Genomic DNA, 17,300 nt, shown 5'->3' with positions numbered 1-17,300 from the left:
CTAAAAATAAATCGTGTACGTCAATAAACCAAATAACTTCTCTGATGGACACATTCCTTCTCCTTAGAGAAGTTTACAGGAAGAACAGAAGCTAACGGACGTGAGCAGCTCTAAACCACATAACAATCCTTAGTTTCATGAACAGAGTTGTCAATATTATACTCCACTTCTGTCAATAAATTGCACCTCGATCCTACACACTGTTCCATTAAGGAGCAAGCGAGGACACATAGACATGGACAAGCGGTGCTGGGGATCCAACCGCCGATCCTCTGAAGGAAGACCCTGCTTACCACTGAACCGGTCTGATGTAAAGACCGTGACGATGAAGAAGACGTGTGAGACGCCAGCCCTCCAGGTTTCCTCAGTTGTATCTTAATGTCTACTGTCACTCTAACTGGAAGTTTAATAAATGATTCAAAGTCAAACTCACACTATATTGTTTTATTTTACAACTGAGCCATTGTGCAGTGAACAAACTTAATATTACATTTGATAAAAAAACAAAATACGCAGTGTCACAAAGCAAAGTACTAGAAATGACTCATAACTTTGTACAGTGTTGACACGAAGCGTTTCCTACATATTGCTGACATGGTCTGCCATCGTGTCTGTAGAACTCCAGCCTTTAACCAGGAGAACACAGAATGGACGAAGCTTCTTCAGGGCAGCGTTCCACGTGTCGGGGTCTCGGTCTCCCGGGTTCACCCTGAGGTCAAGGGTCAGCCGGTGAGGTGGAGGATGTGCCCTCAGCCTCTGAGCAAACTCCAGCAGCTCAGCAGGCCGGATGAAGTTGGAGCTGTTGAGGACAAAAGGCAGTGAAAGTCCACATGGAGCATAAGCCCCCAAAAGGAGCTGAAGGAGCTGACCAGCTGCCATTGATAAAACTACTAGTGGAAGAAGTACTTTATCACCATTACAAAACAACACTCAGTGACAAGTACACATCCTTACGTCAGTACAAGTATGTCAGTATATAATCAAGTAAATGACATGAAGTATATCAGCAGCTCAGACTCACCTGATGTCTAGGCGCTTCACGGAGCTCGGCGAGGGGCCTGAAAACATGTCCGCCAGCACACACACATTCTTGGCTGTTGACACAGATGAAAGTGAAAGTCAACATTGATCAACACAAGTGAATATTTCACTTGCTGCACGATTTAGAGATGCACCAAATGAGCTGTGTGTTTGTTTCCTCTTAATGAATGCATAGAGGGACCTTTATAGCTCCTAAATGCCAGTGTACTGTAGTGCTCAGCAGCTAGCTCTTCCGCTGTACTGTAGTGCTCAGCAGCTAGCTCTTCCACTGTACTGTAGTGCTCAGCAGCTAGCTCTTCCACTGTACTGTAGTGCTCAGCAGCTAGCTCTTCCACTGTACTGTAGTGCTCAGCAGCTAGCTCTTCCTCTGTACTGTAGTGCTGAGCAGCTAGCTCTTCCACTGTACTGTAGTGCTCAGCAGCTAGCTCTTCCACTGTACTGTAGTGCTTAGCAGCTGCTAGCTCTTCCTCTGTACTGTAGTGCTGAGCAGCTAGCTCTTCCTCTGTACTGTAGTGCTTAGCAGCTAGCTCTTCCTCTGTACTGTAGTGCTTAGCAGCTAGCTCTTCCACTGTACTATAGTGCTAAGCAGCTAGCTCTTCCTCTGTACTGCTGTAGTGCTTAGCAGCTAGCTCTTCCTCTGTACTGTAGTGCTTAGCAGCTAGCTCTTCCTCTGCTTACCCAGTCGATTCTGAGCCAGGCTGAGCGTGTGCAGGCAGGGCAGCGCCTTCAGAGCCGCCACCAGCTGCTGCAGACTCTCCTCCTTGTCGCTCCACTGGTCAGCGAGGCGGCAGTCATTGAGGCGCAGCTCTGAGGAGGAGACGTGAAGTCAGCGGGCTTCCTTCTAGGGACCAGACTCATGACCATGCGAGCCCATTCTGATGTTCTTACCTTCCAACTTGCAGTTTCTTAGTAGATTTAGGATCTCGGGGAGACAGTCTGACAGCTTCAGGTCCTCCAAGTTGAGACTCCTCAAGAGGGGATTTGACTCTAAAAGTTTAGGGATTCAAATTGGTTTAGAATCTAACATACATGGAGCAGGCTGATATTAGCTCGGTGTAGATCCACCTGTGCCTGTCTTTATGCCAACTGATGAGTAGCACAAAATCAATCAATCCATCATTCACATTCGGTGAAGGTTTGGTTTCTTGCCTGGAGGACAGTGTGTGTGTGTGTGTGTGTGTGTGTGTGTGTGTGTGTGTGTGTGTGTGTGTGTGTGTGTGTGTGTGTGTGTGTGTGTGTGTGTGTGTGTGTGTGTGTGTGTGTGCGCGTGTGTTGATGTAATAGAGGAAGACTGACTCATGTATGCGTTTTTATTAGTTTAAGGACAGTCAATGGAGCTCTTTGGCACTGAGAAAGAAGGTAGATCAACCTCTGATATTTGAAAAATACACCGGACTGGCTGTCAAGATGTCAATTCTCTACATTTACTACACTTTGTCTGTCAAAAGTAGAGAATGCTCTCTACATGAGGAAAATCCCCCAACAGGGTGCTTTGTGTACTTTCTGAGAAGGCCTGGTCACTCCCCCTGTGGTGAATCCAGTATTACCTGAGAGAGTGGTGAAGAGCTGACTTAAAGAGGAGCCGGTTGGTAACCTCATCCCGCTGAGGTGAAGAGCGCTGAAATGTGGAGCGCGCCTCAGCACCGACGTGACGAAGTGCAGATCTGTCTGGAGCTCGGCCACTTTGATGTCCAGCTTCTCCAGGGGGAGCAGCCCTGCTGGGTGAGGAGACAGTTACACCCTTCAGCATGAGAGGAATCGCATATAAAACCCAGTGTCATTCTGCTGTTATGATCCATTTTGAACTAAAGAATTCGGAACTGTTTAGGTCTACATTAAGATAACGTCACATGATTTTAGCTGTCGCTTGAATCCACTTTGAGTTCACTCAACCTCCTGGAATGTAGGACAGACAGATAAGAAAACCTCAACGGCCACCTTTCAAAGATTTGGCCTCCAGCAAACCCCAGACATTCCCTGAACACACCTCAATACAGAATGTGTTGCTGAGGTTCATCTCTGAACACACGTTTAAACCCTGCCCAGTAAAGTAGAATAGTGAAGTAGCACCTGACTTGTCCGGCTCCACAGTCCTGGAATGCGGTAAGGGCAACCGCTCCCACATCAAAGTCTGGATCTCTGCGTGCAGGGACGTCAGGTGGGGGCTTGCGTCCAGCAGGACCTCCACCAGTCGGGTGCACGGCAGGACGCTGATGCTCAGCTCGATGAGAGAGCTGCGGGCGCTCTCCGAGAGCTGCTTCAGGGCCCGGGCCAGCGACAACACATCAGAGTCTCTGAAGGTCACTGCACAAAGAGTTAGAACAAACTATTCCTGCACTGCACAACTCAATGATGCTGTCAGATCCGCCTGAAGAAATGTATTCAATAGCAGCATCGTCCACAACTTTACTTGTCTCTGCAGTGTAAAGGGAGAGTATTGCTGTTTTGAAGTGGGGTTGTATGTGCTGCTTATCCATAGCCAGTGTACTAGCTTCTGGAGACGGCACAATTAGAGACGGCCATTCTGGAGATGACACTACTGTAAACGGCACTACTGGAGGATGGCACTACTGTAGACGGCCGTTCTGGAGACCGCACGACTGGAGACGACACTACTGGAGGACGGCACGACGGCACTACTGGAGGACGGCCTAAAATCCATCATCATTACAGGTAAAATACAACGATACATGTTCTGCACAGACGACGCTCAGTTGTATAATTTAAGGTTCAGTTTCAGAACCTTAAACAATACAACTATATCCCTATAAATGTCCATGGAGATGTTGGTCTAGGTCCACCCGATACAATGAGTTAGCTTAAGTTTGTGTCTACAAAAATACAAAAGAAATGTATCAATCAAGGGCAACAACGAATACAATACAGCAACGCGCCAACAAAGGTAGCGAGCAAAAAGACTGTGGTCTACTTTTGCAAATGTTTTGAGGAAGGGCAGGAACTTCTACCATTGCAAGAGGACATTCATAGACCTTAAAGTGTCCCATGGAGTCAAAGTCCATGTAAGACCGGGGCGCCCCCTCGCCCCTAAAACTTACCGACATGTTAATTAGCAAACTTACAAAAGCTGTGAAGAGTTAGAGAGCGAAGGCAGAAGAAAGTGGGCAGGGCAGAGTTCAGCACTCGGAGGGAGTCAGACCCACACTGCCTGATGTCCAGACAGTCGATTCGTCCCCATGGACAAGCTCCCGTTGGGGGGCCGCCACACGGGGTGAAGGTCCGACAGAGAATCTGAGGGTCCAATGTAAAGTTTGCTTTCCCAGATTCCTCCGCAGAGTCCAATTTGGAGCGTTTGCAGGGAGTGACTAGATCCTCTGAAGCCCTGGTCCCGAGACCTGAACCGCAACTGGTCCTTTCTGCACTGGCTGAAGCGGCTTGAGAGACGCAGCTCGCCTTCCTGCTGTTCAGCAGGTCCTTGAGGTCGGGGTTCACGTACTGAGATCCCCTGCCATGTAGGATCCAGGCCAGCACTATGGGACACTGCACGTGTACCACGACTTTTTTGGCCACCCCGTGGTCAAGCAGGCGATGGAGGACGTACAACGCCGTCTGCGTCCTCCTCTTTGATATATCGATGCTCTGCGATATGCCAACACTCCAGATGCGCTTCTCCAGGAGGTTCAGCAGAGGCCGGCGCTCGGCGGTCAAACTCTCAACTGGTGTAGTAAGCAGGAAATGTTTAATACATTTGGCTGCCGCCCACAGGAAGGACGGCGTGTTCAAATTTGTGATGTTCCTCTTGACGAAGGGGTTGGTGAAGCCGTAGAATATGAGAGTGAAAAGCAGTCTCATCACTTCGTGTTTTGCCTCTTCTTCTGTGTCAAAGTCTGTGACCTGAAACGTAACACAGGACACATGATCACGTCTGGGTTCCTGTGGCACTACAGTACGAGATGGGGTTCATTAAAGACATTAGCACCTACATGGTTCGGTCCACACATGTCCTGCAGGACTCCAATCCACCCAGAGTGAGTTGACAACCCTGAGACAAAGCCAACGGCAATAAATTACACATTTAATGGTGAATCAAAGTCAAAACGGAGGACACTTTCTTGTTGCACTTCTGTTACCTCTCTGGTTGAGGGAAGGCTGGAGCTCATCCAGCTGACACACAGTCAGATGAGGAAGAAGATCCTTAATGAGAGGCGTAGGAAGACCTGCAGTGGGACAGATCGGTACACTTTAGGACGTCCCAACAGAGGACACCAAACCAAACCCTCATCACGGGACTGCACCAAACCAAACCTCACCATGCGACCGGCACACGCTGAGCAACTCAACTGAAAGCATTTCCCAGGCATTGGAACTGATAATAATCCATGCAGCGAGCAGCCTGTAGTCTGAGATGGTAACATTATGTCTCTGTGACGTTACATAGAGAGCAAGGGAAGAAGGCCAGCTGTTAACGTGACCAATAAAGCAGAGTCACATAATTTAGGAGGAACCTCTTGAATGACAATTCCTGGGTAATGGTAATAATATATAATATGATCAATAATAATAATGCCACAACGTGCCATCTAATGCTAGATCATAAACGCAGCAGTTGATTTCTTCTCCACCAGCTTCACGAGCTTCACGTCAGTGGAACGAGACACCGGTAAACTTACCGAGGACCGCCTCACTGCCCACAGCCGCGAAGTGTCTCCTGACGGCCTGGAGGCACGTCTGCTTGAGGCTCGGCGCCGCCACCTCCGGGGCGTCCGTCATGTTCTGCATCGCTGTGCGTTATAATGTACTGACGTCACATCCGTTACGACGCGACCGTAAACGTTAACCGGCGGACACAGCCCCGGTGACGTCTACAGGTGGCCGGTCCCGCTAACCGCCGGTCTTCTCTCCTCTTCCCGGTGTTGTGGTCGCTGGCAGCCGCATTACCTCATCACCGCCAGCGGTTTGGGTTCTTTTTCTTTGGTCTTAATAGTGGGCTAATACACCAGGGTGAAAGTGAAACACCGCCATCTCCTGTACGCCCCAGTATCGCACCCTAACTATATGGAGAGGCACAATCCGAATATGACACCTGGTTCCTATAAATACGGCGAAAAAAAAACTCCCGCCACTGCTTTTGTCCTCGTTTTAATCTTTGCTTTACTGCGGTTGATTCTTTGTCTCACTAAAGCCTATATTTATGTCAACAAAATGATTGTTTTGTGCATTTTTTTTGCAAAGGTATCTGCTAAAGAAAAAGTTGTGTTCCAGTCAAAATATCTGTCTTAGGCGATAGAGTGCTTCAAACTAGACAGTGAAAACTAACCTGAGTCTCTTCTATGATGGTCAAAGTGACCTCCGAGTGGTCAGCGTCTCCTCCAGGTCACCTGATGGAGAGGCTGATGCCTTCCCCAATCTGGAGGTTTTAACTGTGACACCGCTCCAATGTTGCTCGGTCCTTGAGTAACAATTTATAATTTACAACCGGAGAATCAATGTATCACGTACCTATATCTATATAGAGTTGATGGCTTAATAGAAAGTGATAAACCATAAACATGTATTAATAATGAATGTCTTGTTTTTTGGAACCATAAGTGACATTAGGTAAATACACAGAGTGCTGAAAGACAGTTTAAAGTGATCAAATTAAAATGAACTTTTACTAGCTAAACAACCTACTAGAAAAAGGGTTAACGTTCTGAGACCAAACACATACTGACATCACAGTGGCAGCAACCTGTCAATCCCACGTGCACACCTGGACAGGTCATTTACCAGAGGAGGTGATTGCTTTCATGATGGATACAACACAAATTATTCTCCTTTACTTTAATCTTTTTTTAAAAAATACATCAGAACAACTGAATAACAAATAAATATCAGGATATACGGTGCATGTGGTCGTGTGATAGTCTTTTGATCTTTCCCGCTATACGACACCCTTCTGGTCCTCGTGAGAGCGCTGGTGGAAGACGAATGAGACGGCGGCGTCCCACGAGGCTTTCAGCACCTGGTCCCTCAGGCCCTTCTTGTCGAAGCAGTGGTTCCACTGGGAGAGGTTGCTGGTGCAGTCGGAGTCGTCTGGAGGAGGCCGGACCTCCCTGCCGTTCACACAGCGGCGACAGCGAAACCTGACATTACCGCAAGGAGGAAGAGGATGAGCCCGGTTCAATACATTACATACATGTATGACCAAACGTTACGAACTACTTGTGACCAAACGTTACCAATTCCTTGTGATCTAATGAAAACCACTGTGGGTTATACTATACTGTGTATGAGCGTGAATCTGTGAAAAGACTTTCAATGAAAGCCGTAATATGATACGTGGAGATGTAATACAAGGTGAGAGTTGTAAAAACCAAAGACGTGGACGTAGTCATGGTGATGTCACCCGTTTGTTTGTGGACTGATGTCATGAAGCCTCCAGTTTGCCATCTTACGGCCGCTGTCATGTTATTGTTTTTTGCAACCAATGAACAGAAGCCATATTTGGAATGTGCAGGAGTGACATGAAGACTGGCCCAATCCCAATTTACTAAATGAACATCAAGCTGTGTTAACTGAGGGAATACATCAAGAGAGGAGTCATTTATATAGACGTTTATACAACCAGAGGAGTCGCCCCCTGGTGGACAGGGGAGAGAATGCACACTTTAAGACACTTCCTCATGAGCAGAACTGGAAGTTCCCTCCTGGTACAGACTCTTATTTTATTTTTCAACTAGCATTTCAGCATCAGCATAATCACCCTTTGTAACTCCTGGTATGTGACTTTGAAACTATAAGAGCCAGTTGGGGTCTAGCAGTAATGATATCAATCAGTATGTTAAATTATATCTTTTTTATGACCCAGGGTTTCAGCACAGATTTCACATGTCCTCAAAAGGTTGTATCACACACACTTGAAATCAAATTTTAAAAAAGGTTCCGCGCAGTATCAGTCACGTACCGGTCATGCGTGTCGCTGGTGGTCTCCTCGTTAAGGGTGAAGAGTTCTCGGAGCTCGCCCAGGGAGAAGTGGCGCTCCACGTCCTGCTCCTCGTCCACCACGCAGCTGCTCAGGGCCTTCTTGTGGGCTTGCCTCTGGAGGATCTTCTCCTCGATCGTCCCGGTCTGCCATCACACAATCACACGCTCAAAACGGAGCCAATCCGTGCTGCCATGACACACTCATTACAAGATCCTAAACTGTGTTGAAAGGTTGAATTAGGACAAATATTACTGTATACTGGCTAAAAAAACCTTAGGCATTAAATGTGCAACATGTAATACCTGGCCACATGCTCCACACAAATAGAGGGAAGAATTTCCCCTCTACTACTGGGTCCATATGACCAAAATGAATCAGTTATCAGTAATCAGTTATGTAACAAAAAGCCAACTACTAACCCTTCTTCAGCAGCAGGGTAAGACAAAAAATTCAACCAAACTGCTGAAACTCTGAGACTGACTGGGTGGCTGTATGTTGCTGTACATTTGTTTATAGGATTAAATCCAAAGTGGCAGAACTGAAAAAAACAAAACACTCATAATTTCATTTTGTTCTTCCAGGAGACTTTGGAGGAAGAGGAGAGCTGGTTAACCTGCTCCTTTCAGTAGACATCTAAAGTTAGTAAAGCTCTTTGCGTTCGGGCCAAGTCTTACACGTTGCACCTTTAAGAGGTGTTTATGTCAGCGTGCATCTGGAGCTGTGTGGAACTGACAGAGAGCAGTCTGTAGATGTAGCAGGTCTTCTTCTGGCCGTCTCTCCACACGCGTGCCATCGCCTGCTCGTCGTTGGCCGGGTTCCAGTCCGGATCGAACATGACGAGGCGATTAGCGCCGATCAGGTTCAGCCCACATCCCCCGGCCTTGCTGCTCAGCATGAAGATGAACTCTGGACTCTGAGACAACAGATGGAGGCAGACATAGTTCAGCTGTTTTTTGTTTTTTAAACCTCAGCGTTGTTTAAAACAGAGTTTGTCAACTCACAGATGGACTGTTGAATCTTTCTACAATCTTGGCTCTTTTCTTGATGGACATTGTGCCATCCAGACGAACATAGAGGTATCTGCAAAAGACCAAGAAGAGAGTTCTTTAACTGACAAATCCTATAATACAGACAGTTAAATGTTGGTAGCCAAAAAGTTACCTTCTAGATCTGCACAGCTTTTCAAATAGGTCCAGTGTTTGAGTGTAGTTGGAGACGAGCACCACCTTGTCACTGGATGTGGTCCTTGTCATTGCCAGAATGTAATCAAGAACCAGCATTTTCCCTGGAATAAAGAAAACAATACATTACCAAAAAATAGAAGGATGAGAATTTTTTCTGTTAATGTTTAAGCATGCACCACAAAGACTGTATCAATCCTACAATAATGGTTGCAGCAGAATCATATTACCACCAAAGAAAAATTGGTCCAAGTCAAAGTCTTTGTGGTTTTGAAGCATTCGCCATCTTGGATTTTGTCGTTCCCATTTTATTTTTTTGGCAACTGGTAATTGGAAGTGACCATAGTTGGTGAGTGGAGGTGCGACGTAAAGACACCTTGTAGCGCCGCCCTAAAGCATCCCCTACTTTATGGTCTGTTTGACTTTAAATGACCATAATTTACTAAATGATCATGCTGTATTGAAGAAGACCTGAAACTAGAGATTAAGACATAAACTCATGTTTACAATGTTTGCTGAGGGAATACATCAAGAGAGGAGTAGAGTCATTCATATTGACTTCTATACAACCAGAAGAGTCGCTCCCTGGTGGTCAGGAGAGAGAATGCAGCTTTAACACATTAAGCATAGACTTCTATACACCAGAGGAGTTGCCCGCTGGTGGACAGGAGAGAGAATGCACACTTTAAGACACTTGCTCAAGAGCAGAACCAGAGGTTCCCTCTTGGTACAGAATCTTATTTTATCTCTCAACTAGACAGATTTGTTTTTTAACCACAATTAAAATGTTGTTTTTGAAGGGCTAAAAGTCAACAAAGAAGCAGAACACTTCATCAAAAGGTATCCATTTTGTTTGTTTAAACTGCATACAAACAGAACATTTAAAGCATAGTGATGGTATTAATACAATTTTCACAAAACAATTATTGTGGATAACGATTTTATCATAATATCTCAAGAAAGAATAATAACAATGCCATCAGTCAAATTCATCTGAACTTTGATTCTGCGTTCTATCTCTGATAATTAATTACACTTCAGATATAAAGAGAGTCTGAAACTGTACATAAGCATGAAGTAAGAGGCGCAGGACTATTTTCACGATCTTATCATTGTGTAAATTACCAACACAACTTCCATATGACCTTTGAGAGGTTGTGAATGAGCCATGCATACTGCCCCATCCAGAGATGCAACCAGCCCAAACGAGAACCTGTCATGACCTGAACCTGTCAGACTTCAAAGAAGACACAACCAGTGGCTTCTTTTTAAGCCGTTCATGAGGCGGCCACAGCTCTTAAGATGGGCAGCCAGTTATTCTCCCTCTCTTTGACCAAGTCACTTCAAATGGATACTGTCATAGGAAAAGTCACTAGGAGATGATCTCATCATCAGAGTGTTTGGTGTTCTCACCAGAGAGCTGAGGCTCCACGGCCTTAGTGCAGTATCCGGGTGGAAACAGCTCCAGCGCCCCATCAAAGCCCTCTGCACCCGCCACACACTTCTCATAGACGAGAGCCGGGTCTGGAAGGCACAACGCTGGTTAGGGGTTTCTGCCGCGCGGTAGAGGATTTTACACTTGCTTGCATTTGGTTCAAACACACTTACGGTTGCACAGTTTCTTGAGCGATGTGATGGAAGACAGGGAGGAGACACTGATTTTGCCCTCTTGTAAGCTCTCAATGGGTTTGGCCTGTCGCAGAAAGTGCTTATAGAGCTCCGACTGCAGAGGAGTCAGCCTGCAGGGACGCGGTCACACAGTGTTGAAATCTATATCCTTCAATACAATATTGTATTTGAACCCACAATACGTATGAGCAGTGGCTGGGGACGTGCCTGGAGCAATATTTCTTGATCAAATAAAAGGTTTATATTTAAAAACATGTTTTACTCAAAATAAGGGATTTATAAAGTTTGGCCTCTTGCCAGAGCCGAACCAAGCAACCTACCTGCAACACACGACCTGCTCGATTTTCACAGGAAGATATTTTGACAAGATATCTGATGTTCTCCTTATCAAGCACCTGTAGAGGCAGAACATGGTTATTTCCCAACAATAGTGTTTAATTAAATTTATGTACACACATACGCACGCACGCACATCAATGTTTCACCTACCATTATATTAGGGGGCGCTACACAACCTCGTTTATAAACATCTCGAGAGGAAAGCAACTCACTGCAGCCACTACTAATGATACAACCTGGCAGCTCACAAATCTGCACTAACTCTGTTTTGTTTTCGCAAAAAAATAGCTTAAGTTTTCCATAATAACATTAGGGCTGCAACTAGCGATTATTTTAATAATCGATTAATCGGATAAAAACAATATAATTTTAAAGCATTAATTTGCAACATTACAAAAACAGAACTGACAGTGCAAATTTACAGTGCAACAAATCTTAACAATAAAGAACTTATAAAAAATAAAGAAATACAAATCAGAAGTTACAGAAGTTACAGAAGTAACCACTCAATGTTTTAACGGATAACTTATGGACTGCACTTTACCTAAACAAAGGTTATTAATTAGATATTGAACTACAAATCCCAGCAACACTTCCTCTGCATGAAGCCACATTATATCGGACTGTTGAACGCAGGTCTGCCTTCTGCACCTCAGGAGATATTTACTCGTTGTTTCTTTTGAAGCCTCCGCGGTATACATACGAGAGATACAACGGGCTGCAGAAGCTCCTGGACCTCCTGTCTGCTGCGCTCAACTCAACTGTTCAGTTCAATACTCAAACATCTCCGCGACTTACTGAGTGGCGTAATAATCGCGCGACACAACGAATCGATAATGAAATTCGTTGCCAACTTTTTTAATAATCGATTTTTTATCGATTCCTTGTTGCAGCCCTAAATAACATTTTTTTTGTTTTTGTCTGATGGAGCAATCTGGTTTACGCTTAAGTGATTGCAATTTTCTTTAATATATTAATTATAAAACCAAAGATGAGTCAAACATTTTTTTTATTGCAATAAAAAATTCAGCATGGACCATTTTGTTACGTCATGAACATGTTCTTCCTCCAAAGTGGAGTTTATATTTATTTATTATATATATATATATATATATATATATATATATATATATATATATATATATATATATATATATATATATATATATATATATATATATATATATATATATATAATAAATTGAGAAAGAGAAAAAAAAGAAACCAAGAATAACAAACGCATCTTTTTTCTAGAAAATGAAAGAAGAATAAAAGCACCCTACAGACGTGCGTTGAGCTCACCTGTTGACGATGCTGATCAGCTCCTTCAGTTTCCCCTCTCCCGTCTCTCTGTCTTTATCACTAGCATCTGCATCTCGACCTTTGAGGATGGGAAGCTCAAACCGCTTTTTAAACTCCTGGGCTGTACCTGCCATCCGGGTGAAAAAGAAAATGCAGAGGATCAGGACCAAAGACCATATTACTGAAGGAGGGGACTGTTTTCGTTTATACTTGTTCTAGTTTATTATAACTTAAAAGCTGTTTTAGCATTTCGTTTTTGAATCTACTGACCGAGGATCCCAGCATTAACAAAGTGGACCAGGCTGAAGTACTCCAGCAGGTCGTTCTGGATGGGCGTTCCCGATATCAGCACTCTCCTCCTGGCACTCATGGCATTGAGTGCCTGGTACGTCTGGTTGTCAGAGTTCTTCAGCCGATGACCCTGGAGCATGCACAACTATTACATCACTCTGTCAACACCTGCTGGGAGCCGATGGTCGAGATGAAATACCTCGTCGCAGATGACCAGTCCGACTTTGCCCTTGTGCAGGACGCCGGCGTGCAGCCGAAAGGTCTCGTAAGAAATGATCAGGATCGGAGTTGGTATTCTCAAACCACGCTGAGACATGAAGTTCACTAAAAAACAAAGATAAACAAACCAATTACCAATATTATACCAAATATTTTCTTCTACAAGTTCAAAATATAAACACTGTAATATTACAATTAGACTAAAAAGCAGAAACATCTTGAGAATGAGGTCACGTCAGTTTTGATTGAGTCATTCTTTGGCCACTTGGGGGCAGCAGAACAAGCAAAAAATACAACAGCTGACCTAAACTCTGCCTTAGCTTGTTCTGTGTGAGCATTTGGAGTTGTGATTGGACATGTGATGACTATTAGAACGACACAGGGGAGAAGTGACAATGAAGTAGCGGAGAGGTGGAGGTTCATGCAAACAACACTGGAGTTATTGTTTGTTCTTTTGCTTGGATTCAACCACAAGATGGAGCTACATTGTGTAAAGCAAAAAAGAGTGACAGTGCACAGGTGATGGCCGGATTAGTGGAGGATGTAATTATAATATAGAATGGCCGTGTGATGTTTAAAATATTGAGTTTGCTTAAGCAGAAGTAAGAGCCAGAGTCTGTAGATGCTTATGATCGGAAAGGTCAACAGTACCTAGTTGTCTGTCGATCTCATCTTTTGAACCTCCGTCAATGGCCACCGGTGACACGCGTCCTCCCAGCCACTTTCCAACTTCATTGTACCAGTTGCGAACCAGACTGGAAGGGGAAACCACAATGGCCTTGTCTATCTCGGGCTTAAGGTCCGGGCTTTGGCGCAGCAGGGTCCACATGAGGGCGATGCACTGCAGGGTCTTCCCCAGGCCCATCTCATCAGCCATGATGCAGCCGTACGAATCAGAGATGCATCTTCCCGTCACACACTCCCACAGGAACTTCACCCCCTCAAGAGACACAAAGACATCCACATCTAAAATATATATATACCCCAGAAAAACTTTAGTTTGTTTTGTCAATATACTGCTTCTAAAAAGGTAGAGAACTATGTTACTTCTCATTCCATTTGAAGTTTCTGAAGAAGCCGCTTTATTTATAGCAGCAGTCCCCAACCTTTTTTTTGCCACAGACCGGTTCTGTGTCAGACAATATTTTCACGGACCGGCCTTCATGGTGTGGGCGATAAGTATGACTTAATAAAATGATATGACCGGCATAAAGACTATTATAAAGTGCATAAAAATACAACTCACCACTATGCCAAGTTAGTGGAAGCCCTGAGCTGGTTTCTCTGCTACGAGCCAGTCCCATCTCGGGGTGCCGGGAGACAATGACCCCCGGCGTGTGTTGTTTATGTTTAGTCTACTGACTCTACTCTGTAACTTAAATTTTTATGTGAACTCTATAACTTAATTTAAACCCGCTTCACAAAGACAGGATGTTGGAAATGCAAGCAGGGTTTTCTGAGCTTTTTTTGTGGTAATCTCAGGATATTCTTGCCTTGATTTTAATCCACAACAAAGAGTTGAAACGGACTTGTAAATGTATTTTTCGGGGTAACTATTACGTACCTTCTCATCATATATCAAGAGATTACGCAAAGAAGGATGTATCCGGAAATATTTCCGATCTTTTTTTTTTCATTCAGACTTTCTCCGCGGCCCGATACCAAAGGACCCACGGACCGGTACCGGGCTGCGGCCTGGTGGTTGGGGACCGCTGATTTATAGGATAACACTTGTGTTATGATGAACGCTATAGATCTTTAAATATTGTTTTATTTTTCATTTGGGTCAGCAAAAAAGAAAGAAAGAATCTTGCTTTACCTCTCTCTGATGGGGTCTGAGCACTTTTCCTAAAACTGGATCCACAACCACATGGACTGGTAGTTTTTCTCTGGACAGGAGAAAGAACGACGACACGTTTTTTTTAAGCTACAAGAACTGATGCAGCAATGCCAGCGGGGGCTATGAAGTATTTTCTTACGGCTGCACAAAGCACAGTTTATGTCTACAAATCCATATAACGGATCTGAATCCATTCTTTAAGAGGACTTACTTGTCAGCTTTGATCAGGTCGTGAGCGCTCAGAGTCGGGGGCTCATAAAGGACCAGAGCGTCCTCTGCGAAGGGATCGTGAAGCGCTTTCCTCACACCCGCGCGCTTCAGGCCCAGCGCCCTGATTCCGAGTGAGCCTGTGGACAAATCAGAGAACAAGTTAAGTAGCTCTTTACCATTGCACTGGACATGAAAGAGAAGGGTGGAACAAGACAAGTGGTACCTGTGTAATTAGGAATGGGAATTTTAAATGGCCTGGAGAGGATACTGCGAATGAATGCTTCCTGTAGAAAGGATTTTAAAAACAAATGAGCCAAGTCAGTGCATCACATTGGAACTATTCTCACACACAGGAAGTAGTTTGATGGTGCTCAACCACTCACATGTTTTTCTCCATCCACACACAAGGGCTTGTTGAGCTGCTTTAGAGGCTTTCTGAAGGGAGAAATGTGGCTCTCCCGCCTCTCATTATCACCTTTTCTCTTTTTCTCCTGTGAAAAAACAAACAAAGTGAAGAGTGGCTGGGGCAGTTCAGAGGATGCCAGAGGACATCATGGAAGATCTAGGCAAAATGCAAGAAAGCATCAAAACAGACATATGAACAGACTTCGGCTCCTTGTGTGAGGATGTTAGGTCCCCAATGAGCTGATACATGTCAGATCTCTCCCATCTGACATGTATCAGCCTCCAGTGAAGCCAATGCACAGTAGCAACTGGTCACGCTCAATGACTCACGGTTCTACATGTCCAGTCATCGTCCTCACAGGAATCCCCTGGTTGCTTCCGTTTGGCCACCTGACTGGGTGCCAGACTCCTTCTCTGTGATGAGGACGTGAAGCGATTAGCATAAAGACAGACACTTCCACGTTGCTCGTCAAAGCCCGGATGCAGTCCGCAGTGTAATGCAAATACAGAACAATAATTCGGCTTGCTTACCATCGTCCTTGTTTCCCGGGCTGTTAAGTTGAGTCTGTTGCTAGCATGTAGCTAAAGCTAAGGTACCGTAGTTACCCACACGCAGCTGAAGCTAACGCGAGCGGCTCTGCCTGCTTCATTCCCAAAGCAGAGGCGCTCATGTCTGGCCCCTTGTGTTACTCTCACTAAATGAAGCACGAGCTGACTTACAGGTATGTGATCTTACCGGTGAGTTGCCATAGTCACCGAGGAGGTGTTAGTCCCATAGAAGACCATAACAGCATTAGTTCGGCATGTTTAGCTTTATTCCGGTATTAAAATTTCGCGCTAAATGTTGTTGCACAACACTACGGCAAGTCTGAAAGGCCAACAATACCGTTGCGCTATTCCTCCTCCTACTTTATTTCTTCTTCTTCTTTCCTATTTAATGGCGGTTGGCAAACAACTGTTTGGTGTATTACCGCCACCAACTGGTATAGAGTGTGGATCAGGATGTCTAGTACTTGCCTTAAATAACAGCCGACTGTATCGCTAAATGTTTTTTGAATTTTACAAGCCCCATAAATGGCTTGTTTCATGAACAGAATGTATTAGGATATATATATATATATATATATATATATATATATATATATATATATATATATATATATATATATATATATATATATATATATGCGTTGATGAGAATACTATGGCCTGACCCTGACCTGAGACGAGATCCTGCTGATATTGATGCTGATGAACCTGTATGTGCTCAATCTTAAAGTGCTGTGAATAAACCCTATTGACATTTTGGTTTGGTAGCAGTGTGTTGAATTAATCTCTCTGGTGTGTAACAAACACTAATGTATTCTGTTTTGACAGCTGTGTCTGAGGGTAAAGTGATTGGGACCCAGAAGTCAGATGGTTGGACTGTTGGGTGTGAGTTTTTGAAATTGTGTGTGAAGATTTGAAAAAATGGTGAGTTGTTCCAGGAATTGTCTTAGCAATAGAGAAAAACTGTAATAAAACAGCTTCACCATTTAGGCCAATGGATAAACATGTTTTAATACCATATTGTTCATTTTAACCCATTTCTTTGTATCTGGACTCCTAAAACTGCAAAAGGCATTACATCATGAGTTTAGTGTGGAAAAGGAAACTAAAACTTTCCAATCAGTTGGTTAAAACAAAAACATACGTAAACATACACCTCAGTTATTAGTTTTTTTCGATTGCTAAACGACAGTGGGCACAACTGGAGTCACATGTGCAAAACTCTAACTACAGTCTGCAATACCAACAGTCACCTGATCTTAACAGTTCACATCACCTGCAAAACTCATTTCAAGCAACACAACTCTTAACACGTCTCAAAACACGCTCAGTGCAGCCAAACACTATGCACAACCCTCACTGAGATAAC

At 44.3% G+C, this 17,300-nt stretch overlaps 2 protein-coding genes across 3 annotated transcripts; both read right to left on the bottom strand.

The window, feature by feature from the left end:
* Window positions 1-429: 429 nt before the first annotated feature.
* On the bottom strand, window positions 430-5,937 carry lrrc41 (leucine rich repeat containing 41). Of its 2 annotated transcripts, none has more exons than XM_068593274.1 (10): window positions 5,670-5,937; window positions 5,130-5,216; window positions 4,983-5,041; window positions 4,122-4,893; window positions 3,112-3,345; window positions 2,589-2,759; window positions 1,930-2,028; window positions 1,720-1,848; window positions 1,022-1,094; window positions 430-799 (listed from the first exon to the last, which is right to left on the bottom strand). In XM_068593274.1, the coding sequence occupies exons 1-10, from the start codon at window positions 5,776-5,778 to the stop codon at window positions 580-582; spliced, it is 1,953 nt and encodes a 650-aa protein (XP_068449375.1). In that variant the 5' UTR covers window positions 5,779-5,937; the 3' UTR covers window positions 430-579. The 2 variants fall into 2 exon arrangements, with proteins under 2 accessions (XP_068449375.1, XP_068449376.1); XM_068593275.1 differs by having other exon boundaries at window positions 2,589-2,756.
* Window positions 5,938-6,807: 870 nt separating this feature from the next.
* Window positions 6,808-16,237, bottom strand: rad54l (RAD54 like). Its single transcript, XM_068593248.1, has 18 exons — window positions 15,914-16,237; window positions 15,713-15,796; window positions 15,361-15,468; window positions 15,201-15,261; window positions 14,979-15,114; window positions 14,747-14,816; window positions 13,579-13,867; window positions 12,908-13,032; window positions 12,688-12,838; window positions 12,418-12,544; window positions 11,097-11,171; window positions 10,756-10,886; window positions 10,561-10,671; window positions 9,128-9,251; window positions 8,968-9,046; window positions 8,700-8,879; window positions 7,946-8,109; window positions 6,808-7,124 (listed from the first exon to the last, which is right to left on the bottom strand). The coding sequence occupies exons 1-18, from the start codon at window positions 15,914-15,916 to the stop codon at window positions 6,923-6,925; spliced, it is 2,220 nt and encodes a 739-aa protein (XP_068449349.1). The 5' UTR covers window positions 15,917-16,237; the 3' UTR covers window positions 6,808-6,922.
* Between the last annotated feature and the right edge of the window lie 1,063 nt (window positions 16,238-17,300).

This window comes from Clinocottus analis, unplaced genomic scaffold (assembly GCF_023055335.1).
Source record: "Clinocottus analis isolate CAN_PGR_092001 unplaced genomic scaffold, fCliAna1.0.p SCAF_29, whole genome shotgun sequence".
Taxonomy (NCBI): Eukaryota; Metazoa; Chordata; class Actinopteri; order Perciformes; family Cottidae; genus Clinocottus; species Clinocottus analis.
Note: the sequence above shows the minus strand (reverse complement) of the source record. Positions and strands in the feature narration are given on the sequence as shown.

Coding starts and splice junctions, on each gene's coding strand:
- rad54l (XM_068593248.1), bottom strand. Junction 15,262..15,360: donor GTGTGGATGGAGAAAAACAT/GTGAGTGGTTGA, acceptor TCCTTTCTACAG/GAAGCATTCATTCGCAGTAT. Junction 13,033..13,578: donor TGAGATCGACAGACAACTAG/GTACTGTTGACC, acceptor TTTGTTTTTTAG/TGAACTTCATGTCTCAGCGT.
- lrrc41 (XM_068593274.1), bottom strand. CDS start 5,778: ATGCAGAACATGACGGACGCCCCGGAGGTGGCGGCGCCGAGCCTCAAG. Junction 3,346..4,121: donor TCTAACTCTTCACAGCTTTT/GTAAGTTTGCTA, acceptor CTCTTTGTGCAG/TGACCTTCAGAGACTCTGAT. Junction 2,029..2,588: donor GCTCTTCACCACTCTCTCAG/GTAATACTGGAT, acceptor CTAAACTTTTAG/AGTCAAATCCCCTCTTGAGG.